The sequence below is a fragment of the Camellia sinensis genome, chromosome 4, assembly GCF_055761805.1.
Source record: "Camellia sinensis isolate YWXY chromosome 4, ASM5576180v1, whole genome shotgun sequence".
NCBI classification, from domain to species: Eukaryota; Viridiplantae; Streptophyta; class Magnoliopsida; order Ericales; family Theaceae; genus Camellia; species Camellia sinensis.
This window is the reverse complement of record NC_138964.1, coordinates 211,713,327-211,739,526: the sequence shown is the minus strand read 5'-3', so window position 1 is coordinate 211,739,526 and position 26,200 is coordinate 211,713,327. Positions and strand designations below refer to the sequence as shown.

The 26,200-nt window shown below is 41.1% G+C and overlaps 2 protein-coding genes across 3 annotated transcripts; one reads left to right on the top strand and one right to left on the bottom strand.

The window, feature by feature from the left end:
• Nucleotides 1-1,566: 1,566 nt before the first annotated feature.
• On the top strand, nucleotides 1,567-2,848 carry LOC114307686 (hydroxyproline-rich glycoprotein family protein). Of its 2 annotated transcripts, none has more exons than XM_028253084.2 (3): nucleotides 1,567-1,982; nucleotides 2,285-2,393; nucleotides 2,498-2,848. In XM_028253084.2, exons 1-3 carry the CDS (start codon nucleotides 1,801-1,803, stop codon nucleotides 2,552-2,554), a joined length of 348 nt encoding a protein of 115 aa, XP_028108885.2. In that variant the 5' UTR covers nucleotides 1,567-1,800; the 3' UTR covers nucleotides 2,555-2,848. The 2 variants fall into 2 exon arrangements, with proteins under 2 accessions (XP_028108885.2, XP_082723587.1); XM_082867461.1 differs by having other exon boundaries at nucleotides 1,577-1,982; nucleotides 2,495-2,848.
• Nucleotides 2,722-23,658, bottom strand: CRR7 (chlororespiratory reduction 7). Its single transcript, XM_082867460.1, has 3 exons — nucleotides 23,503-23,658; nucleotides 23,280-23,392; nucleotides 2,722-3,221 (listed from the first exon to the last, which is right to left on the bottom strand). The coding sequence occupies exons 1-3, from the start codon at nucleotides 23,585-23,587 to the stop codon at nucleotides 2,949-2,951; spliced, it is 471 nt and encodes a 156-aa protein (XP_082723586.1). The 5' UTR covers nucleotides 23,588-23,658; the 3' UTR covers nucleotides 2,722-2,948.
• Nucleotides 23,659-26,200: the final 2,542 nt, after the last annotated feature.

The window sequence follows — 26,200 nt, the reverse complement described above, 5'->3', positions numbered from 1 at the left end:
AAAAAATCATTTCAAATTCAAACTCTCTGGATCATAATTCGGATTTGAAATTTATATATAGGTTGCTATGATCATCTGTAAATGAAAATCAAAAGTTGAACTGTACCAGTAGAAGCGAGTCCTGCTCGGTTATCTCCGATTCCTTCACTTTTTGTACAACAACTTGATCGATCGAGAAGATTGCAGTGAGATTAGTGGATAAGCAACAAGTTAACGAAAAAGGCGTGAAGATGAACAAGTGAATGCTTCGAAGAGATTTCTCTGATCTCACAGAGAAACTAAGACAAGAGAGAGAGAGAGCAATTCAGAGCACACTTGATTTCTCGGATCATTACAGAGAAAGTTGAATCGATGAAGATGTGTTTAGGCTTACCGATTATGAAATCTTCAACAGTTGTGGACTAGAGAAAGTTGAATCGATCGACAGATTCGAGCGAGAGATTCGAGCGACAAATTCGAGTGAGGGAGGCAGTGAGATTCGAGCGAGAGACAGATTTTGAGAGGGAGAGAAAGAGGGAGCTCAGATTTAGGAAAAAATGGGACGGATTGAGAGGGAGAGAGAGAGTCAAGTTTTATAAGATTTTGATGGTAAAATAAGATTTTGATGTCAAAAAATGATTGGGTCAGGAGAATGAGATGGTAAAATAAGATTTTGTTGTTAAAAATGATTTTTTGCGACCGTTCAATAATCAGTCGCAAAAAATTAGACGCAAAAAGTCATATTTCTAGTAGTGTCGGGATCTTAAATAATTTATTAAATATTTTATCAAATCCCTTATATATGTGTGAGACTCATATATACGTGAGTTTGTATGGGTCTTATTTGATAAAATATTTGATAGATTATTTAAGATTTATAGCATTATCTTTTAAAGTGGAACAAAATGACGTCATTTTAGGATATGTGATTTTAAAATAAAATACACGTTATTTTAGGAGTTGTTTGAGGTGTTCTAAATAAGTGTACTTTTTGTCTTTTAAGATTAAAAAATTGAGGAAAAAAATATAAATATTTGAATTAACTTTTTGATTTTTTATGGAAAAATGTGTATTAAAAAATTGTAAAAATTGGTTTGTAGGGAAAAATTAGGATTGAGAGTTGTGCAGCTGTAATTGTTGACTTTTGGTGAATAATGTTAACTTTTTAACTTTTTAAGTAATTTTTTAACTTTTTGACTTTTTCTTATCTTCCCAAACTTGGCCTAAATATCATTTTTTAAAAAGCATTGTTATTTTAAGACAAAAAATTAGATTCAATTTTCAAGTCCAGTAATGTGGTACTTAGGATATTAAAAGCAACCCTTCCTCCTATATATTTTCTAATCATTAATCAATTATATTACTCATATATCATTGGGTCTAAAAAAAGGACTTATATATCATTTTTTTAAATTTTTTTAAATTATATACTTATTAATTTGTCTTCTTGTAATAAAAAATACTAATAAAAATCATTATGCAAATTGAAATTAGAAAAATGGTTGAAACCATTAAAAATGGTACTCTAATAGCACTACTAATGATGCGGTAGTGGGTTTATATATATATATATATATATTTTTGGGTAGGAATCATTGTTGTTGAAATTAATAAAATTTATCCGTTGGGTTTTGCAGACTTTTCACATGGCTTTGAATATCCCACTCCTTTAGACCCCCAATTTTGACCGTTGCAAACCCCCCTCTTCCCAAACGGTCACCGCCTCTGTCCAACACATGTTTAAATCTGAGAAACTTCTCCAAATTTGAATGCTCTCTCTCTCTCTCTGAAGTTGTTTGCCTTTATTTCACCTGCAATTCCATGGAGAAAGCTCTGAAAACACCTCCCAAAACACCAATTCATTCAGAAAACACTCATTCTGACTCCAAATGTACACCTCCTCAGACTCATCGAACTGATCAAAACTCCCAAAACTCTGGCAATGGAACCGGCACTACGCCCAATCGCCTCACGGTCCCCAAGGCATTCAAATACCCTGAAAGGTGCCTACCTAAATCCCCATGGCATTCAAATTGGTTCTACTATTTTTACTTTAATTTTTCTGGATACGTCTTAATTTTTCTCCGTGTTTGTATTTGGGTCTATTTTGACATGACGTGCAATTTTAAAAATTTTGTATAGTTATTTTGAGTTATAGGGTTGTTGAGAGATAAAAGCCGATTTATTGTAATCTCTACACTCATAGTGGAATTTTTTCTTCTGTTCTTTGCTAGTATTTTATAGCCTAATCGTGTATCTTTGTGCTCGTATGTTTATTCTGTTTTAATTTCTCTCATCTTTTCAGGTACACAAGCCCAACTGATCTTATGATGTCTCCAGTCTCGAAAGGCCTTCTTGCGCGAACCAGAAAACCCGGCACGCTCTTACCTCCAACTAAAAATCAACCCCCCAAGGTATGATTGAACTGCTTCGCCATCAAAGTTTAGTTTGAATGTTTAGTGAATACTCTTTTTCTTTTTCTTTTTCCTTTTTATGAATTTTTTCTCCCCTGCAGCAGATTCAGGATTTGAGTTTTCAGGAGGTGGGTCTTTTTGCAAACTTGAAGCATCAGTAATTCATGATTCCATTAATTTGTGGGCAATTTAAGAAGTTTTAAAGAGGGATGTACATGTGTAGCTTGTTTCTTGGGGTTTCTTACTCCAACTTTTGGAATTGTGCATTGCACTGTATTATTCTCCAGGGAAAAGCAAAATTTTCTTGCTCATTGCAACTGAACAAAGCTTCTTTTTTTTTTTGTTTTCCAATCCCAGAACTTAAGAATTTGTAGGCTTATTTATTTGCTGTTTTCTTATGGACGGTGTACCCTATGTAAAATAATTAGCAATGAACAAGGTGGGGTTTGCTTGAATGTGTCTAAAATAATCTACTTGCCCAAAAAAATGTGTCTTAAAATTATCTCGTTAATTACACATTTCATGTCTTGGGACAGTTTGACATATGGTTGTTTGTCACTCCAAACGAACTTCGAACCACTGGATAGAGCCAACATCTCCATCAATTTCAAGCTCACAAACAGATTTAACAAGATATGAAACAGCATCGTTAATATCTTCAAATCTCGCAAGGTCAGGTGGCAGGCACTTGCCTGGCCAATTCTCCAGCCAACCCTTCAACCGGTCCCTCAATTCGTCCTTGGTGACAAACTCCTCATTTTTTCCAGGTTCCATTAGAACATAAGTGTCTGTCTCTATGTTTGACCTCCTCCTCCTCATTGCATAAACCTGACCAAAAATAAAATAAAAATTTCAAGCAAAATAATTAGAAATCTCATAAAACAGGGTAGGAGAGTGCAATCAACACGTGGTGAAAGTGAATCCTCTCTAAACGTGATCGACCCATGGTATCAGAGCTTAGGTTCAATCCTTACCCACACGTTTCAACTTTAAACGATTTGACGATCACCTGCGAAGGGAAGTGGTTTTAACTTCGAATAGGGCAACATGTTGAACATTAGATACAATATAGAAGTAGGGGATACTGTTATTTCTATGAGTCTTCTATCGATCGTCATACTCTCATTTCATATTTGTAACCTTGTTTGATGTCGTTTACTTCAAGATTAAGTTATTACCATCTGGTCTTACTTTATATTTTTCAATGCTATCTTATATGAGAATTTTTCTAAAAGTTGCAATTTCTTTATTCGATGACGAATCTTGGATATTCAGTTTGAAACGCGGATGGCTGACGCAGTTGCAAGTTAAATATCTAACTTGGTCACTATCTCTATACCTTGACCACATAAAAGTCTTAAATCACAACCCATCCGTATTTCCGATGATCCTTGTATTGATTGATGCAAGTACTATAATATTCTTTCATCTCCACTTCATTTTTCCTTTTATTAATCCTGTTTAAAAGTCTTGTAGTTATTATTTTGCCTGTGTGTGTGAAGTTGTGTTGTGTACTTCCCTATATTTGTTATTTACTACTTGATCTTATTGCTTTAAACACCATGGGATAATTAAACCATAACTTTAAGATTAATTGATTGCCCCTGAGAATTGCCTTCATAATTAGACTCCAACTTATGCCTCGCCCCGTACTATGAACAGAAGGAAGAAAAAAAAAATAGTGAACCGCACTCGAGCCAACGGTTGCACCGAGACAAGCGATAACACACGAGCTCACGAGCAATAACGCAATAAGAATGAAGTATCATGTAATTGAAACCCTGAGAATGGACCAATACCCGCAGTTGAAATCTTGAGCCACATTGGAAACCAGATTCTAGAACAATTGGGTCAATTGAGAGGGAAAATGCAAGAAAGTTCGAATGGGAGCTAGACCCTACGATCAAAGGAAGAGGACGAAGACCCGTTAGTAATTAGAGGTAACATCGTACTCTATAATTCTTGGGTTCACGCTCCATCTGATTATGGTGCACCATTTTTTTATTATAAAAACATCATGTGTTAAATCGTTAAGTCTTACATATGAACATTTAAAAACTACTTTAAGTATCGCATCACCTTTGGAAGGAAGTGTTAGTGCAAATTAGAAGTGTCAGGTTTACACTTGATTTGTGACCTTGTCGTCAGGGACATGTTCGATTTTGACATAATCTTAAGTATGGATTGGCTATCTGCCCACTAAACGGTGATTGATTGCTACCAGAAGAGGGTGACGACTTACACACCTGATGGGAGGTGTTTTCAATTTAAGGGGATAGAGAGGAGTGTCTGAGCAAGACAATGCGGTGGCATAATCAACTTGGTGGGTGTTCTCATTGAAAGAAGTTAAATTTTTGGGACACATAGTGTCTGAACATGGGATTGCAGTGGACCCAGCCAAGGTAAAAGTAGTATTAGATTGGAAGCAACCAACCTCAGTATTCGAAGTTCGTAGTTTCTTAGGGTTGGCCAGGTATTACCGACGGTTTATTCCAGATTTTTTTTTTTTAAAACTAGCCAAGTCGATGACTCGTCTAACGCAAAAAGGGGTAAAATATGATTGGGATGAAGCATGTGAACAATCCTTTCAAGAACTCAAGAGGAGATTGACTAGTGCCCAATACTCATCATTTCGGAGCAGGACGAAGGATATATAATGTATTGCAATGCGTTTAAGGATGAGCTTGGTGGTGTGTTAATGCAAAATGGAAAGGTGGTGGCTTGCGACTCCACGCAACTAAAACCGCATGAAATGAATTATTCAACACATGATCTGGAGCTGGTAGTGATGGTTTTTCGCTAAAGCAATGGCGTTAATATGGTGAACAATTTGAGATTCTCATGGATCATAAGAGCTTGAAGTATTTGTGCACACAGAAGGACTTGAAGATGAGACAAAGATGGTGTTGTATCTTATTATCCTGGCAAAGCTAATGTGGTGGTAGATGCCCTAAGTTGCAAGAACCGAGGAATTATTGTTAGCTTGGCACTCAAGGAATGGAACATAGTTGGAACACTTAATGAGTTCAGAGTACAGATGAAAGCTTATGACAAGAAGGTATACCTTGGTGCTCAAGCTGCTACGACCAAATTACTGAACGAGGTAATGGAGTCACAGAAGTATGATCAGGAGGTGGTGTTCATAAAAGCGTGAATAGCATCCGGCGATCATATACTTGATTGGACGATTCACTCGGATCGAAGTTTGAGACATCAAGGCAGCGTGTTTGTGCCATAAGATGAGTCTCTTAGAGAAAAAGTTCCATCATTCGGTGTTTGCAGTGCACACAGGAGGGACCAAAGTGTGCCAAAACTTAAAACACCAATAGTGGTGGAACAGAATAAAGAAACTATAGAAAAGGTGAAACTTATTCGACAAAGATTGGTGGCAGCACAAGATCGTCAGAAGAGTTATGCAGATAAAGAAGGCCTCTAACTTTCATTGTCGGTGATGTTGTCTTGAAAATTCAACCCTTTGGTATGGTATGTACAGGGTGCAAGCGAGCCCTAAACACGATTTGGGTGTAAGCGAGTCCACTTGTTTGGCCGTCCCTTTTGAGGTCCATCAATGTCACTAACCGGTAAATAACCAGAAGGTGGGCATAGGTGGTAAGGTCTGCAAAGCAGCAAAATGGGGAGTTTTGAATAGTCCGGTGTTCAATCCTTGTGGTTAGGTAGAAGGATTTCTTTGGGGGGATTCTAGATGTCTAGTCTAACTACTAATTCATAGAACCTTATTGTAATGTTGTATGTTATGTTACCCGATTTGTTCTGTGTATGGTTGATTGGTTGATAAAAGATATGGGTGTGTGTGTGTTTTTACTGGGCATTCCAAGCTCATGGCATGTCATGCTAGGTGATGAAGCAGTTTACAATGGTAAAGGTTAATTCGAAGGAAAATAAGATGAAGTGTTGGAGTTGTGGTTCATTTGAAGATTTAGACTAGTTATTTTTTTTCCTTTTGACTTTTGGTTTGGCAATGTTTTGGTAATCCTGTAATGGAACATAAACGAATTATCTGTGATATTAACTCTGGTATGTATATTAAGATGTTTTAGTTATTTATCCTACTAGTGTTATATTATTGTACATATTTAACGGCCCAGAAGTTGGAGCGTTACATGACCCATGATTAATAGGCATGAGTCTTATGTCACGAGTAATCTTTATCAATACCATGTAAATTTAACTATTAATAAGAGAAATTAGAATTAATCCCCTCAAAATTTAACTTTTAACCCTCCTAAAGTTCACAAAAACCTTATCATCAACAAAACACAAAATTTAGTTCGACAAGATTAAACACCAAAAAAATATTTTCAAAATTAATAAAAATATTTCCAAAAAGAAAAAATCATACGAAAATTATGAGTGTTGTATTATTATTATTATCACCAAATTAGTTTTAGTTTTCTTGAAAGAATTTCAAAAAACAAATTTGAAAATGAAACTGAGAGGGTAATTTGTAAACAAATTGGGCCGAGCTAGGAAGAGTCTTCTCTAGGAGTTGGACTGCGTAATGGGCCGAGATAAGGGCTGGTGTAGCTCGGTCTTAGGCCAAGAAGACATCTCATATTTTGGGTTTGGGCCGAACTATGGACCGAGGTATTGGTAGAAAGAGGACCGAGCTAAACGATAGCTCTACAAGGCGTCATCTCAAAGTCAAGATTGATAGTAGTGCTTAAAGTATCACAGAGCCGAAGTAACTTGGCTGACCGCAATGTTAGCCGAGGTAAAAATGTCAGCCGAAATAAGTGGGCCTGGTGGTTAGCCGAGGTATTGGTGAGAAAGGATGTCGGGCTTGGTATAGCTCGGCCGGTCTTGGTATAACTCGGTCGGGCCCCATCTACATCATTACTTAAGCGTGTGACCGAGGTAACTTAGCTCGGTGTGGTTGCAGCAGCCTATTAAAAGGAGGTAGCATCAATGGCGAGGGCCGAGCTGTGTATAGCTCGGCAGGGTGGCATCCGGTAGATCAGCTTTCGATCACACGGTCCAAAGGGCAGGGGACCGAGATAAATCAGTTCGGGCAAGAATGTATAACCGAGGTAAAAGGTTCAACCATCTCACTTGGCTTGCAGTGATGAGACTTCTAGTGGGACTCTGCTAAGGAGAGTTAGAGTCCTACTGGGATTGTGTAAACCATCTCACTTGGTTGGTAGTGAGTAGGAGTATGACTCCTAGGAGGACTCTGCTAAGGAGAGTATAGCCCTACTAGGATTGTGCAAAACCATCTCACTTGGTTAGTAGTGAGTAGGGTGTGTGATTCCTATGAGGACTCTCATAGGGAGAGTTATGAGAGTTGGAATCCTACTAGGATTGTGCCAAAGTAAAGTCTATAAAAGCTCATGACCAGACCTTTGTACAGGTATCCCAATTCTTACTCTAGAATACACAGAGCTTATTGTCTATTGTCTAGTTACTGACTTAGGCATCGGAGGGGTTTCCGGCACACACCCGCCGGTTAGCTCACGTTTGTGTTTTCAAGTGGCAAAACAACATTGTTTGGAGGAGTGCAAGCTTGATCAACAGGATCATACAAGAAGAATTATTTCTTTCCCGTACAATTGGCGCCGTCTGTGGGAATTGCAGACAGAACAAAACCTCTTGACTAAAGCTTCTCCTCTTTACAAACAATGGTGCACATTGAAGAATTACCACAGTCCGCCATCGACGGGCAAACACCAGATGGGGGGGCCAGGCATAAAGGACTACCTTCTATCCCTCCCATGACAGATTTGGAGCCCCAACGACATAACCCCAGGAGAGATACTAGGGGAAGACGGACTCACTGCCCCCATCAATCTCGCTCGCAAAGTCCTGACAGGCAAAGACGGAGGATGGGGGGGCCAGGCGTAAAGGACTACCTTCTATCCCTCCCATGACAGATTTGGAGCCCCAACGACATAACCCCAGGAGAGATACTAGGGGAAGACAGACTCACAGCCCCCATCAATCTCGCTCGCAAAGTCCTGACAGGCAAAGACGGAGGATTGATCCTCAAGCTCTGGAAGACCGCGTGAAGGAGCAAGATGAATTAATAAGGAAGATGGCGGCGGACATGGAGGCCTTAAAGCGCCAGATGAAGAGAAAAGAAGTGGCGATAGGAGAGGGGCGCAAAAACAAGACGCCCCCTCGCCACTCAGAAAATCGTAGTAGGAATACCACACCCTCACAAGGAGAGAGTAGAAGCTTCAGGACAGGCGATACTCAATCCAGGTCTTCCAGAACTCGTCACTCCAGGTCTGAGAGGACGAGATCTGAAAGATCATATACTGAAGGAAGCACGTATTGGCCTTCACATACACACCAAACCAAATCTAGACAGACGGAGTTACCCAGATCATCCGACTTACGAACCGTGCTCGAAGAAAAAGCACGATGCAAGGAGGATGCCAGGGCACGGGATCCACACAGAGTTTTTGCCTTACAGCGATTGGCTCCTCGGACGCATGGAAGCGTCGAGGTTGGAATGCCAATACCGCACCCTGCCTACGAACCAACGGACAAAGCATTAGCAAGGCCGCAGACTTCGCCGTTTGTTCCAGTGATTGAAAACGCGCCTCTACCATCAGGCTTCCTTCAGCCCAAATTCACTACATATGAAGGGAAGACGGACCCCTACTCACACTTAAGCCACTTTCGCCAAGTCATGGCTGTATACAGGTGAAACGAGGCCTTAATGTGCATACTCTTCCTATCTAGCCTTGGCGACTTAGGCTTGACTTGGTTCGAGAAACTTCCAGAGGGCAGCATAGCCTCTTGGGCGCAGTTGGCAGAGGCGTTCGTAACAAGGTTCCGAACGAACACTAAAACCCCGGTGGAAATTGATCAATTGCTCTCCATCGACATGGGCGATAAAGAGACCCTAAGATCCTGCAATAGTCGCTACTGGGAGACATTTAATCAGATTAGGGACTACCCCACCAATCTCGCCATTGCACAGTATAAAAGAGGCCTTCCAGTCGGGAACAGACTAAGGGACTCGATCACCATGACACCACCCCTCACCATGGAAGCCTTGATAGAAAGAGTGCATCAGCACATCAGGGTAGAAGGGGATGGCGCACGTGCCAAAGCAAAATCTGGGGCGCCCACAGTACTAGAAAAGAAGACCTCAGCAAAGGTCAACACGGTAGATCGAAGTAACAGAAACGGACGTGGCAGACGAGATAACGGAGAAGACCCGGATAAAAGATGGTTGAGAATCCGCACTGCCATAACCACGGTGTTCAAGAAACCAATATATCGGATTCTAAGCAAAATAAGAGATGAGCCTTTTGTCAGATGGCTAGCCAAACTAGGGGAAGCGCAGAAGGATTATGACGAAAGATCACGGTGCACCTTCCATAAAGAAAAGGGACACCGCACTGAGAATTGCACGCCATTGAGACAACACCTGGAGGAATTGGTGGCAGCAGGACACTTGGATAAGTACATTGAAAGAGGGACGCAACCAGCCCCCCAGGATCACAATAACCCCAACGAAATGCCAGTTGACGCCCCACCTCAAGGCATTATCAATGTGATACATGGAGTTTTTGAACTTACGCGTATATGCGAGCTCAGAGGATCAATCAAAAAGGCTGAACACTTAAGAGAGGTGCAAAGTGCCCAACCTGCCACCAAAAAGGGGAGGACAGAGGCAACAAACGTCATGTCTTTTTCGGATAAAGACTTAGAACGGATATATTGCCCTCACAATGATGCCCTGGTCATCACTCTCCAAGTCAAGGATTTTGACGTCAAGCGGATTCTGATTGACCAGGGAAGTTCATGTGAAATCATGTACTACGAAACATTTAAACAACTGAAGCTACAAGACAAAGACTTGGCGCCTGCTGTATCTCCCCTAATTGGATTCAACTCCATGCCAGAATGGCCCGTCGGCAAAATAATTCTTCCAGTTAGAGCAGGAAGCGTGACGAAACAAGTGGAGTTCTGGGTATAGAGGTTCCCTCCACTTACAACATCATCTTGGGCAGAACATGGCTGCATGCCATGTGATCGGTGGCGTCATCCTACCACCAAGTAATGCGGTTCCCCAACGACACCGGTGCAATTGAAGAAGTCTATGAAGATCAGATTATGTCAAAGCAATGCTTCGTCACGGTGAATGGCAGTCGCGCTGCCAAAGGATACGTTCATTCGGTGGAGAAACCTGAGAGTAATGAGCTATTCGTAGATGTCGGCAAAGCGGCGGATCAGAAAGCAGTGGAGGATTTGGTAGAGGTAAAAATAGATGAAAAGAACCCAGATAAGTTTTTTTTGCTCGGTTCGTCGTTGTCCAGCACTGAGAGATTAGAGGTCTTAGAATTCCTAACCTCTAACTTCGAAGTGTTCGCCTGGACACCCTACGACATGCCAGGCATTGATCCAAACTTCATCTGTCACCAACTCAATGTTCACCCATCCGCCAGACCAGTCATTCAGCGCACTCGCAGATCGGCACTTCACCATACCGAAATAGTAGCGGAAAAAGTAGGTAACCTACTGGAGGCAGGAGCAATTAGAGAAGTGCACTACCCAAAATGGATCTCCAACACGGTCGTAGTGCCAAAAAAGAATGGTAAATGGCGTGTCTGCGTTGACTACAAAACAGTCAACAAGGCGTGCCCAAAAGACAGCTTTCCCCTACCACAGATAGATCAACTGGTAGACCTAACGGCGGGGCACAACCGACTTAGCTTTCTGGATGCATACAGAGGCTATCACCAAATCGCCATGCATGAACCAGACCAGGAGGTCACATCCTTTACAACTCCGAGAGGACTATACTGTTACAAGGTCATGCCCTTTGGCCTGAAGAACGCAGGGGCAACATTCCAACGAATGGTCACCAAGATGTTTGAACCATTGTTAGGAAGAACGATGGAGACTTACATCGACGACATGGTGGTCAAAAGCAAGGATGAAAATAATCATCTCAAAGACTTAGGAGAGATGCTTGAAATCCTAAAAAAGCCCAAGTTGCACCTCAATGCATCCAAGTGTGCATTCGGAGTAGGATCCGGCAAATTCCTAGGCTTCCTTGTGACCAACCGGGGTATAGAAGTAGACCTCTCCCAAATCAAAGCAATCCAGAATTTGAAGAGACCAAACTCAGTAAAAGAAGTACAACATCTCACCGGCATGGCAGCTGCACTCAATCGGTTTATAAGCCGATCGTCAGACAGACTTCGACCATTCTTTCAAGCTTTAAAAGCCAAGTTCGAATGGGACGAAGAATGCGACCATGCACTAGAAAGCCTGAAAGAATACATGTCCTCCCCACCATTACTGGTCACCCCAATACCAAAAGAAGAACTCTTCCTATACCTTACAGTCTCTCAGCATGCAATTAGCGCAGTGTTAGTCCGTGCGAAAGGAATTCAACATTTGCCCATCTATTATGTCAGCAAGACATTGCTGGGAGCCGAAACAAGGTATTTGCCACTGGAAAAATTGGCATTAGCCTTGATGATGGCCTCCGGGAAATTGGCACACTACTTTCACGCCCACACCATAGTCGTCTTCACAGCTTTCCCACTAAAAGCTTTGTTTGAGAGGGCGAACTTTTCTGGGCGAATTTTGAAGTGGGCAGTTGAGCTGGAACAATTCGACGTCAAGTTCCAACCTAGAACCGCAATAAAAGCCCAATCTTTGGCAGACTTCGTCGCAGAGTTTACTCCTGGAAGTCATCATATCTGCCCAGTCGACCTAACTGACACAACTGAACTAGGGATGGAAATTGACGCCGGAATAGCGCAACCCCTAGCAGAAGGTACTCAGTCAGACTCCAAGGCAGACCAGACTATAGACAGCAAGGAAGAAGCAAACCAAGCTACAACAAACCAAGACTAACCAATAAATAAAGACTTGGTTCAGTCAGATAGCGAGGGGCAGACAACAAGCATGGACCTTGAAGAAAACACCAGCAACATTCTTGACCCCACGACATCATCCGACCCCTCCACTTGCTGGAAGTTGTTTGTTGGTGAGATGTGGAAGCTCTTTGTGGATGGAGCATCCAACCGGCATGGTGCAGGACTTGGCATAGTCCTCATCTCACTAGACGGCCTGGTTGTGGAGCAAGCAATCAACCTTGGCTTCCCAGCATCAAACAACGAAGCGGAATATGAAGCACTTCTAGCAGGACTCAAATCAGCATACAATATGAAAGCCACCGAATTAATGGTCTATAGCGACTCACAGCTGGTGGTAAACCAAATTTCTGGCGACTATGAAGCAAAGGATGATAGGATGGCTAAATACCAAGAATTGGTCAGAACAGAAATCAAGAAATTTGAAGTAGTAAGAATAGAACAGATAGGCAGGGATGAGAACAGCAGAGCAGACGAACTGGCAGGCTTCGCCTCAATGGCAGACACCTCCATCTCTCATCCACTACTGATCGACTACCTACCTAGACCAAGCATTGAGGACCCCGAAGCAGAAGAGGTATGTTGCACAGAACTAGGCCCCTCATGGATGGATCCCATCATACTATTCTTGAAAGACGGCGTCCTACCAGAAGAAAAGAAAGAAGCCAACAAAATTAGAGCAAAGTCACAGCGATTTTGGCTCTCCCCATCTTTGGCATTATACAAAAAGTCGTTCTCAGGACCTTATCTAAAGTGTGTCCACCTCAGCAAAGTTGAAGCATTCTTGTACGAGATACACGAAGGGGTGTGCGGAAGCCATCAAGGAGGAAGATAGCTAGCTTACAGGGCCATTTCACAAGGATACTGGTGGCCATACATGCAAGCAGACTCAGAGAAATATGTGAAGAGGTGTGAGAAATGCCAAAAATTCGCACACCAAATACATCAACCAACAAGAGAACTCCTACCATTAACTAGCCCATGGCCTTTCGCAATGTGGGGCTTGGACATAGTAGGACCACTTCCAACAGCACCCGGCAACAGGAAGTTCTTTCTCGCAGCAACAGACTACTTCACAAAGTGGGTGGAAGCAGAAGCATTGGCATCAATCAAGGAAAGAGATGTGAAGAAGTTTGTCTGGCAAAATATCATCACTCGGTTTGGAATACCAAAAGCCCTAATCTCAGACAATGGCACTCAGTTCGACGGCAGAATCTTCAGAGGCTTTTGTGAAGAGTACAAGATAGAGTTCTACAATTCTACACCAGTGTATCCTCAAGCAAATGGCCAAGCAGAAGCATCAAATAAAGTTGTCTTGGATGGACTGAAGAAAAGGTTAGAAAAGGCAAAAGGCAAGTGGGCGGAAGAACTTCCCCATGTTTTATGGGCTTACCGCACCACACCTCGACGCTCAACAGGAGAAACACTATTCTCCTTACCCTATGGAATGGAAGCAGTAATCCCACTAGAAATTGGCCTCCCCACAATTCGAAGCGAAAATTTTGATCCCGACTTAAATGGAGAGGCCATAACATTTGAGCTCGACCTCGCCGAAGAAAGAAGAGAAAAAGCACTAGTCCACATTGCCTCGTATCAACAAGAGTTATCCAGGAAATACAACAAAATGGTGCATCCAAGACAATTCAAGATCGAAGATTGGGTACTACGCAAAGTGATGGGAAACACCTTGATACCAGGAGATGGCAAGCTAGGGCCAAACTGGGAAGGTCCTTACAAAGTGGTTGGGTTAGCAGGCAAAGGGGCATACCACCTAGAAGACAATGACGGCAAAGCAATTCCTAGGCCATGGAACACGGCCAATCTCAAGTTATTTTATTTTTAGCTATCTTCTTTTCAAATATGTGTAATTTCTTTTTCCTCAATAAAACAATCGATTCTTTTCAGCATGAGTTGTTCTCTGTAAAAGTTAGCTTTAGTGAAGTTAGGAATATTGCAAACATTATTCTAAGTTGGCTGGAAAAACTAACTTAGAGGTTGGCTGGATTAAACCAACACCCTTCCTAAGCCCAGGATAAGGATCCAGGCTGCAGGACGTTTGGTCGGAATAACCAAACATTATTCTAAGTTTGCTGGAAAAACTAACTTAGCGGTTGGCTGGATTAAACCAACATCCTTCCTAAGCCCAGGATAAGGATCCAGGCTGCAGGACGTTTGGTCAGAATAACCAAACATTATTCTAAGTTGGCTGAAAAAACTAACTTAGAGGTTGGCTGGATTAAACCAACTCTTTGTACTCTTCAGTCAAAGTAAGGGTATGGCTGAAGAGTGGTTGGCTGGATTAAACTAACTCTTTGTACTCTTCAGCCGAAGTAAGGGTATGGCTGAAGAGTGGTTGGCTGGACTAAACCAACTCTTTGTACTCTTCAGCTGAAGTAAGGGTATGGCTGAAGAGTGGTTGGCTGGATTAAACCAACTCTTTGTACTCTTCAGCCGAAGTAAGGGTATGGCTGAAGAGTGGTTGGCTAGATTAAACCAATTCTTTGTACTCTTCAATCGGAGTAAGGGTATGACTGAAGAGTGGTTGGCTAGCTTTTAACTCTTTGTACTCCTCAGCCGAAGTAATTATGTCGGCTAAAGAGTGGTTGGCTAGTAAGCGTAGTTAGATTGACCAGCTAAAACCGAGATAATAGTTGGAAATAAAAAGATCATGGAAAAATTATTACAAGTACAAACATACAGATCAACCGAAATAAGTTCAAGAAAATTTTCATTCATCAAAAAGCAAATACAAAGGAGGGGCCATAGCCCGGTTACAAGAGCAAAAAGTAACGAAAAAGAAAAGTACAAAATCAAGTGAAAAGGTCTTCAATTTCAGCGTCAATATCAACTTGAACACCGGTTGCAGATGGAAGATCAGTCTCAATAGCAACTGGCAGAACGATATCAGTCGATGGCTCAACAGTCAGGTCTTCAACCGTTGCCTCCAACCGAGCTGATTCATCGTCTTCATCATCTGAATCCTGCAAAAATTGCTGTTGGACGGAAGCAGCATACTCCGCCAGTGAGGCCGGAATGAAATACTGAGGAGCATTGTAGACCTCGGTTTTAGGCCCACAGCCGAGCTGCTCCACAGCACTTCTCCAGCCGCACTTGAAGAACAAATCCTTTGCCCCCTTGCATTGCGGAATGTATAGGCCCTCCGCCTCTTTGAAACCTTGGGCGTTGGCATCACCGACCTTCTTCTTGAGATCAGCTATTTCGGCGTCTTTTTTGCCTTCAAGTTTGGCCAACTCGCGCAAGTATTTATCTTTCACCATTGCTGCAATTTTTTGCTTTTCAGCTTCAGCCGAGCTAACAAGTCTGGTCAAGCGACCGTTCTCGAACTATAGCTCGGCTATCTGCTTCTTGGCTTGCTCAAGCTCGGCTGTCTTTGCCTCGGCTTCCGCCATTGCTTGTCTCGTTGTTTTCCGAAGCTCCAGCACTTTCCTATGTTCAATGTTGTTCTTCTGAATGGCCTGCAAAATAATAACTCTCTTTAGCCGGACTAACAGTTCGAAAAAAGTTAGACAAAGAAAACAGAGAGCCACCTACCAGGATCATTGATTTTGTTGATGACCGGATGGCCTTCAGCTCGGTGTTTAGTTGCTTATTGTGGTGCTCCATATCTTTTGGAAGGCAAACACTCTTGGCTAGATTAAAAGCCATCAAGTGATCCTTCTCAGCAACAACCGAGTCAGTTTTCTGGATGTTTCGATCTTGAAAGGTGAGAATTGGAGCCCATTTGGAGGAGTCAGCTCGGTCAGAATGCTCCGGTTGAAGGCTTGGTTGAGGGCTGAGCGGAAGAATGGTCTCATCCTCGTCGACAAGTCGCTGCTCGGTCTGGCTAGTCCGGGCACGCTTGTTCGCCCGAGATGAGGATGGCTGCTGGGATGGAAGGGCTACCACGGTCTCAGTCGTTTGACCAGTTTGTGGTACCTCGGGTCTGTTAGTTTCGGTTAGAAGTGCCCTTACTCTGTTCCTTTTAGCCATTTCTTCTTCAGCAGTTAGTGGGATTAGTCTGATTTCTGGCAAGGTTGGGTCCGGTTCTGGGGCCTCCTCTAGCAGAAAGTCGGTCACTCTCGCTTTTTGGCGGCCGCTGTATCTGTAGGTCGGCTCGAACTTTAGTAGCTTAGCCCAACTACGTTCTGGATACCGTAGTGCGGCGCACAAAGTCGCTAGATTGGGGTAGCTGTATAAAGAATGGAGGTGGGCAGAATCTGCGAAAGAAGAACTGTTAGTCCGGCTGAAAAATTAAAAAATCGAAATATAAAATAGCACGCAAGAAAACCGAAGTAAATATACCGGGTTCTCCTTTTTTCCAATTGATCCTTCGGCCAAGAATCTGGGCTTAGTGATCCTCAAAGTTCCCAGACACCTAGAAAAAATCGTCGTCATTCAAGTCCTTATCCGGAGTGTTTTTTATTATTTTCTCACGATGGCGGCGTATTCTGAGATAGTACACCCAGCCGTCTTCCTTCGAACCAATGGAGTATTGGTGAAAGATTTCGGCCAGACCGAGGTTGAGACCGGCTTGCCGGTTTAGTTCGGTTATTCCCATTATTATGCGGTATGAATTGGTGGATTGTTGGGTTGGGCATAGTCTAGTTTGCCTAAGAAACTCGCAAATTAAAGGTTGGACTGGAAATCGTAGTCCGGTTTCAATTATGGATAAGAGAGGGTGAAGGGGACAAAGCCTTCATTGCCCCAAGGAATGACATCTTTTTCGGCTAAAATCAGGTGGACGTCATCGGGTATATTGTAGTCTTTTCTGAATTTGGCTAGGCCGCCCGGAGTGTCTACTAGATACCTATACTTCCCCATTTATTGTATAATTTACGAATAAATTAGTTCGATCCAAAAATTGTTCTCGGTAGCTCGGTTGAGCGCGCAGAGGAGTGCCTGGGCAACCTAAGTCTGCAAAGTAGAAAACAAAGGGGTTAAGCACAAATCATTGGACCGTGCTACAAAATAAAAGTACAAAAAATAGGAGCCCTACTTTGGCTATGTGGATGCTACAGGTTCTAACTCGGTTTCTGCAAGGTGATTTGTAGCTCGGTTTGAGCAGGGCTTTGCTAGTTCGGGCTCGGCAAGCGTCTAGATATCTCGGTTAAGGAAACGGTTCTGTTTGACCGGTTGATCGTCTAGGGGCAACTTTCTGAGTTCTATCTAAAAAACTAAGAAAGCTGGTTTAGCCCCAAAGGCCTAGATCGGTTGGAGTTCAGGTATCTCATTATGCTAAGAGCAAACCTAGTTCGGTGGGTTACCTTGGCTAAGGTCTATCAAGAAGTGGTTTGACTTATTCAAAGCTACTGGTGTAAACATGAAGTATTAGTCCGGTTATAAGCTGACTCGACTTTTACCTAGCTTAAACAGTATTCTAGTTCGGTTGCATCATGATTTTGGATCAAAAACCTGTTTTCATATACTCATGCATTCTACTATTAAGTTTTTTCCATAGAAGTACAAAGCAAAGCAAAACGGAAAAACGTGTTTGCAAAAAACACAGGAAACAAAACACATAGAACAAATACGAAAACAAACAGAGCAAATAAGATGTACAATACTAACTAGATGAGGAAGCTGGAGCTGAAGATGGAAGCAAAAAGCAACAGTTCACAAACTCTTTCAGAAAGACGAAGAATAATGAAGAACACGAGCTCAGAAGATTGAAGAAGTAGTAGAGACACAGAGAGGGAGAAGTTGCAAAATATGGCAAAAATGAAGAGGCTCGTTTTTAGGTAAAGGAAAAAGGGCGGGACTGTTCAAATTTCACGAAGTACGAAGACGGCGTGACAGCCGTCCTCAGTCAATCAGAGCGTGCCACGTGTCCTGGGAAGGAGAAACGATTCAGTCACTGTGATTGAAGAGACGTTTTGACCGGACAAGCAGAGCCCGGTGTAAAATTAGCTCGGCTGAAAGGCTTAAGAGTTTTAGCTCGGCTGGAAAGGCTAAAGGGTTCTTTAGCTCGGCTGGAAAGGCTTAAAAACTTCAGCTTGGCTGACAGACAGGTAATCCCAATCATGCTGTGCAGATGGAATTAAGGGGCAATTGAGAGGGTAATTTTGGTGAAAATTAGGCCGAGCTATGAGATGGACATTATGGCCCAAAGTATGAAGAGCTGGGTAAAAAGGCCGTAAAATTACTCCGGCCCAAGAGAGGTAAAAGATTACTCCGGCCCGAGAGGAATGTAAAGTTATTCCGGTCCAGAAGCGACTTGGAGTTAGGCCGGTCTCAGAATTAGTCCGGTCATGGCGTATTGTGGTTAGAACGGTCAGAACCTTGCTACTCGGTAGCTCGGTCTAAACATACCATGGTTTGTACATGAGAGAACCGAGATAAAGAGGAGAAGGAAGAACCGAACTAAGGATAGTACGGCTTACTCTGTGGCTTAGCATAGCCATGATTACTTTGGTCATGTAGGAGTCCGGCCATGGTAATAACCATCTCACTTGGTTTAAGTAGTGAGGAGGGTGTTGGAGGATAAGGATTATCCTTCAGGAGGTTAAATCCTAGGAGGACTCTGCATGGAAGAATAGAAGTCCTACTAGGATTGTGCCACACGAAACCTATAAAAGCTCACAAACATCACCTTTGGAGAGGTAACACACAACTTTGCTTTCTGAATACACAGAGCTTTTGTCTATTAGTCAAGCTTACTGACTTAAGCATCGGAGCGGTTTCCGGCACACACCCGCCGGCTAGCTCACGTTTGTGTTTTCAGGTGATAAAGCGACGATGTACGGAGGAGAGTAGACTTGGTCAACAGGATTATACGAGAAGGTTTATTTCTTTCCCGTACAATTGGCGTCGTCTGTGGGAAATTCACAAAGAGCAAAACCTCTTGATCAAGTTTTCCTCTTTAGTTGAAAGCAATGGCGCACAATGAAGACTTGCCGTAATCTGCTATAGATGGGCAAACTCCGGAAGGGGGTGGGAGGCACGAAGGTTTACCTTCTATCCCACCTATGGCGGAATTAGATCCCCAGCAAAGGAATCCGCGGAGAGAAGCAAGAAGAAGACAGGGCTCAAGTCCACACCGCTCTCAGAGCCTTGATAGACAGAGGCGGAAGGTGGATCATCAGGTTCTCGAAGATCACATAAGGGAGCAAGACGAAGTAATAAGAAGAATAGCAGCTGACATAGAGTTTATGAAGAGTGAGATAAAAAGCAAAGGGGTGGCAACAAAGGAGAGGAGCAGAGGCAACACACACTCTTGCCACTCAAAAGATCATGACAGACAAGTCACACTATCACAAATTGAAAGTAGAAGCCTCAGGTCGGGTGATACACAATCAAAGACTTCCAGGACACGCTACTCCAGACCTGAGAGAAAGAAGACTGAAAGGGCTCGAAGGAGAGAAGACACTTAGGCTCGTGACCCTCGCAGAGTCTTCGCACTACAACGATTGGCTCCTAGAACACATAGGAGTGTCGAGGTTGGAATTCTAGAACCACGCCTCGCCTATGAACCAGTAGACAAAGCATTAGCAAGGTTGCAGAGCTCACCGTTCATCTCGACAATTGAGGATGCACCATTACCCTTAGGCTTCCATCAGCCTAAATTCATAACTTATGAGGGGGAGTCAGGCCCCTACATACACTTAAGCCACTTTCGCCAGGTTATGGCCATGTATTGACAAAACGAGCCCTTAATGTGTATCATGTTTCCATCCAACCTTGGCGTCATGGGTTTAGCATGGTTTGAAAAGTTACCAGAAGGTAGTATAGCCTCATGGGCGCAACTAACGGAGGCATTTGTAACCAGATTCAGGACAAACACCAAGACGCCAGTGGAGATTGACTAGCTTCTCTCCATCAGCATGGGCAAGAAGGAAACATTGAAGTCTTACGACAATCGATATTGGGAGACCATCAACCAAACAAATTGTCCTACAAACCTAGCTATTGCACAGTACAAACAAGGTCTGTTAGTGGGTCATAAATTGAGAGATTCAATAACAATGACGCCACCTCTTACTATGGAAGCCCTGATGGAGCGAGTGCACCAACACATCTTGGTAGAGGAAGATGGGATGCACACCAAGGTAGAATTTGATACAAACAGTGATATCGAACAGAACACCTTCGGCAAAAGTTAGTACGGTTGGAAGGAAGGACTAACCAAGCGTAACAAGTCTTTGCCCGACTTGGGGGGCAATCAAGAAGTTTGGCAAGAATAACCAAACGCTTAGCTCTATGTTGGCCGGAATAACCAACATTTAGCTCTCCTAAGCCCAGGATAAGGATCCAGGCTGCAGGACGTTTGGTCGGAAAAATCAAACACTTTACTCTAGGTTGGCCGGAATAACCAACTTAGAGGTTGGCTGGAAAAACCAACACCCCTCCTAAGCTCAGGATAAGGATCCAGGCTGTAGGACGTTTGGTCGGAATAACCAAACACTTTACTCTAGGTTGGCCGGAATAACCAACTTAGAGGTTGGCTGGAAAAACCAACATCCCTCCTAAGCCCAGGATAAGGATCCAGGCTGCAGGACGTTTGGTCGGAATAACCAAACACTTTACTCTAGGTTGGCCGGAATAACCAACTTAGAGGTTGGCTGGAAAAACCAACACCCCTCTCAAGCCCAGGATAAGGATCCAGGCTGTAAGACGTTTGGTCGGAATAACCAAACACTTTACTTTAGGTTGGCCGGAATAACCAACTTAGAGGTTCGCTGGAAAACCAACACTTGGTACTCTTTAGCCGAAGTAAGGATATCGGCTAAAGAGTGGTTGGCTGGATTAAACCAACTCTTGGTACTCTTTAGCCGAAGTAAAGACATCAGCTAAAGAGTGGTTAGCCGGATTAAACCAACTCTTGGTACTCTTTAGCCGAAGTAAGGAGGTTGGCCGGATTAAACCAACTCTTTGTACTCTTTAGCCAAAGTAAGGATATCGACTAAAGAATGGTTAGCTGGATTAAACCAACTCTTGGTACTCTTCAGCCGAAGTAAGGACATCGGCTAAAGAGTGGTTAGCTGGATTAAACCAACTCTTGGTACTCTTTAGCCGAAGTAAGGATATCGGCTAAAGAGTGGTTGGCTGGATTAAACCAACTCTTGGTACTCTTCAGCCGAAGTAAGGACATCGGCTAAAGAGTGGTTGGCTAGATTAAACCAACTCTTGGTACTCTTTAGTCAAAGTAAGGATATCAGCTAAAGAGTGGTTGGCTAGATTAAACCAACACTTGGTACTCTTTAGCCAAAGTAAGGATATTGGCTAAAGAGTGATTGGCTAGAAAAACCAACACTTACTTCTCCTAAGCTAAGATAAGGATCTAGGCTGCAGGAAGTTGGCAGGTATGTCCAACAAAATTTCTGAAACTCTTTGGCCAGGATGATGGTTAACTCGGCCAAAACAGGTTGGCAAGGTTCATATAAACCGAGTTAGTCTGTTCGGCAAGACACAGAAAGAACGACTCGACGTATACAAACTCGAAGGATACATACGTTAAAGGCAAAAAATCAGGACTATTCAAATTTTTGGCATGACGATGGTAACAAGGAGAACAATGATATTGGGGGCACGCCATGTATCTTGGGAATAATGTCGTACCAGATTAGTGGAAGGACATGCTAAGCAACTGACAAGGCTTATTGGGACCGAACAAGCCGTGAAATCGAACAACTTCTTAGGTCGGCTGGAGGAAAAATAATCCCAATCATGCTACGCAGATGGAATTAAGGGGCAATTGAGAGGGTAATTTGTAAACAAATTGGGCCGAGCTAGGAAGAGTCTTCTTTCGGAGTTGGACCGCGTAATGGGCCGAGATAAGGGCTGGTGTAGCTCGGTCTTAGGCCAAGAAGACATCTCATATTTTGGGTTTGGGCCGAACTATGGACCGAGGTATCGGTAGAAAGAGGACCGAGCTAAACGATAGCTCTACAAGGCGTCATCTCAAAGTCAAGATTGATTGTAATGCTTAAAGTATCACAGAGCCGAAGTAACTTGGCTGACCGCAATGTTAGCCGAGGTAAAGATGTCAGCCGAAATAAGTGGGCCTGGTGGTTAGCCGAGGTATTGGTGAGAAAGGATGTCGGGCTTGGTATAGCTCGGCCGGTCTTGGTATAACTCGGTCGGGCCCCATCTACATCATTACTTAAGCGTGTGACCGAGGTAACTTAGCTCGGTGTGATTGCAGCAGCCTATTAAAAGGAGGTAGCATCAATGGCGAGGGCCGAGCTATGTATAGCTCGGCAGGGTGGCATTCGGTAGATCAGCTTTCGATCACACGGTCCGAAGGGCAGGGGACCGAGATAAATCAGTTCGGGCAAGAATGTATAACCGAGGTAAAAGGTTCAGCCATCTCACTTGGCTTGCAGTGATGAGACTTCTAGTGGGACTCTGCTAAGGAGAGTTAGAGTCCTACTGGGATTGTGTAAACCATCTCACTTGGTTGGTAGTGAGTAGGAGTATGACTCCTAGGAGGACTCTGCTAAGGAGAGTATAGCCCTACTAGGATTGTGCAAAACCATCTCACTTGGTTGGTAGTGAGTAGGGTGTGTGATTCCTAGGAGGACTCTCATAGGGAGAGTTGGAATCCTACTAAGATTGTGCCAAAGTAAAGTCTATAAAAGCTCATGACCAGACCTTTGTACAGGTATCCCAATTCTTACTCTAGAATACACAGAGCTTATTGTCTATTGTCTAGTTGCTGACTTAGGCATCGGAGGGGTTTCCAGCACACACCCGCCGGTTAGCTCACGTTTGTGTTTTCAAGTGGCAAAGCAACATTGTTTGGAGGAGTGCAAACTTGATCAACAGGATCATACGAGAAGAATTATTTCTTTCCCGTACAGAAACCAAACAAATGCATATATGATTTTCCTTCTAAGCATCCCAAACTTTATAATTGTTATGTGCGTGGATATGCTGGTTTGCAAATTACCAGTACAAAGAAAAGAAAAAAAAAAAAAAAAAAAGCTGCATAACTTACTAAAAAGAAAAAGAAAAAAAAAAATTTGATAGAGAAAGAAATTGCAGTTTATGAAGTGAGGAATACAGAAATGAAGATAGTCCTCACCTTCATTGAATCCCTGTGCTTGCTTGCTATCTGAGAACTCGATTTCTCGATAACAGCAAGCGAACTGAGCTGAAAAAATGGAATCCGAATACATGGTCTCGATGCTTTTTCACCTGCAAATTGAGGAGTTCCAAGCAAGTGAGATATGTGCAGTTTTCAGCATTTCAGGTGGTATGAAAGTATAATATTTGTATAAAGAAAGTAGTAATAGAGATTAACTTACAGCTTAAACTTTGAATCCTATTTTCAAATAGCAGTTTCTTCACTGCTTTCTCCATTGTTATTGTATTCCCAGCAGCTTTCAGCATTTTTATGTGTAATCAATTAAGAAAGGTGAAGAGTTAGAGCATATGAAGATCAACAACTAGGTAGGAGATGAATGGATAACTTGACCAAATTCAACCTCTGATATGCCTTCTTGTCTCTTACCCTCACTTCTCATCATATTTTCAAAAATACCCCCACGCGAAAATGGGTCATATTGCAAATAATTTTTTGTATTTTTTCTTTTTTCATAGTTACCATATGCATGGTATACTTTAATTGATGTTAGTTTCAAATTATTGTGATATTTAGGAGTCATTTGGCTGGCTAGAGGATGGTTTTGGGGAGACAAATGTCATTATGGTGGTATGATTAGAGATCAGAAAATATAAAAAATCAAAAAAATTGTTAAGGGATTTACTCAAAATGTCGTTTAGATTCAATTTCTCTTCTCTAGTAACACAACAAAATCTCCATCATACATTGTTTTTTTCGGAATATTTTTTTGATAAATTTTTAAGTACCTAGTATTACTAGTTAATAAATTATTATATTAAAATTGATTACAACTCATTATGGTTTTTGGTTGCATCACAAAATGACTAGTAATGACTATTATATCGTGATTTTAGTTATGTCCAAATGATTTTTCATTAGGTATTAAGCCTAGTATGAACTACGATCAATAAACCATACTCAGTTTTTTAAATTTAACCACTGGAATTGAAGATAAACATGGTTTTTTTTTTTTTTTTTTTTAATTTTTTAGTGTGTACTGTGTTAATATTTATTTTTGTGACAATGAACTCTAAATAATGTATTGTATCGAATAAGAGGAAACTAAGGTCAGTTACATGAATATTCTTGTATTGGAAAAGAATTTTGCCTGGCCTTGAAAAGAAAGAGAAAATTAAAGAGAATAATGTGAGGAAAACTTTTAACATGAAAAATAAATAAAATAAGTCAATAATAATTGTTTTTCTTCTTTAAAAACTTCAGATTTACTCATGCTATTTGTGTGGAATTTTGAGAAAGTAGAAATCTATTTTTGGATAAAAATTAAGTTTAATACAACATAAAAGTGCTGGCATGCACAAATGTCTAAAAACAGAGAGGTAGAATATGGCATTCAATTCTTTAAATAAAATAAAATAAAAAAAGAAAAATAAAAACGAGAGAGTATGGAATTCAATTAACCTAAAAAAGTAATTAAAAAAGTAGAAGAGAATTTTGCTAATAAAGGCCTCGAGAATTTAAAAATACACTCCAATTTTTACAAATTTAAAAATGCTTTTCATGGGTTTAAATTTTTTTTTATCATTTTGAAAATAATTTCTACCCAATTTTTAATATCAAATCAAACAATGTTTAAAACACTTGTTGGCATTTTCCAATGAATAATGTTAATATATTACTATTTTTTTGGGTAAATTACATAGATCACCTCTAAAGTTTAGAAAAAAAATTATAATAAATCTCATAAATTTGATATAATTACACTGACTTCCTTTTTAATAAGGTTAATTTAAAATAATTGAAACTGAGGCAAATGGTGAGTAAGATAAATTATGCATTCAATGTAAATGAAACTATATATTTTTTTTATCCATTAGACTGAATAATTATTGATGAAAAATGAGTTAAGTATTACATGAACAAAGAACAAAACTTAATGAATTATGTTGAACTCAAGTGACTTAATGTATTTTGTCAAATCTCAGGAGAAATTTGAATAATTTTGTGAAAATTATAATAAAAAAAACCCTAGAGTTTAATCCTTATAACAAAATAAATTCTAATTTTTTTTTAATTTTGTCAATTTAAAATATAATCTTTTGATTTATTTTCAATTTAAGCCATTTATCATTTTTGTTAAGTAAAACCAATATAAAAATATATATATTTTTTAGTCACTAAATTTAATGTAGGTGTACATCAAATGTTTAAAATATTGTTTTTCATTGAATTTAATGATTAAAATACTATTTTTCTATTAATTTTACTTAACAAAAATAAATAAATGATTTACATTAAAAATAAATAAAAAAAACTAGAATTTAAATTGAGAAATTTAAAAAACTCAAAGTTTATTTTCTTATAGGGTTAACCTGTTTTTTTTTTTTTCAAATAAATTTTGCCCAATATTTTATTAAAAAAATTTACACATGGCAAAAAAGCATGAAATTTCCCCAAAACACTCAGTTTGAGCATAAAAGGGTACTAGTTAGTTAATTTGGCGCCAATGGTCTCTCCAAAAACTTTTTTTTATTTTTATTTTTGTTATATGAAATAAATAAAAAATTTTATGATCACCGAAATGGCCGCTCAACCCTTCCTTGTTCTGCACATCTTCTCAGATCAAACGCTAATACTCTCCGGCGGTCATTTTCTCTTCTTTTTCTCCAATCTCTCTCTGTTTTCAACTATTATTTCCATTCCATATTCTCTTTTTCTTTTCTTTTCTTTTTCTTTTTCTTTTTTTTCTTCTCTTTCCTTCATTCAAATTCCTCTGTTCTAGATTCTCGGGAAACTTTTGATCATCAACAATTTCTTGGTCCTCTAGGGTTTTCTTCAATTTATCAAGTAAGTTCAATTCCTGTCCTTCTTTTTCTTTTTCTATTCTTTCTTTTTAAATATAGTTTTGTCTATATACATGA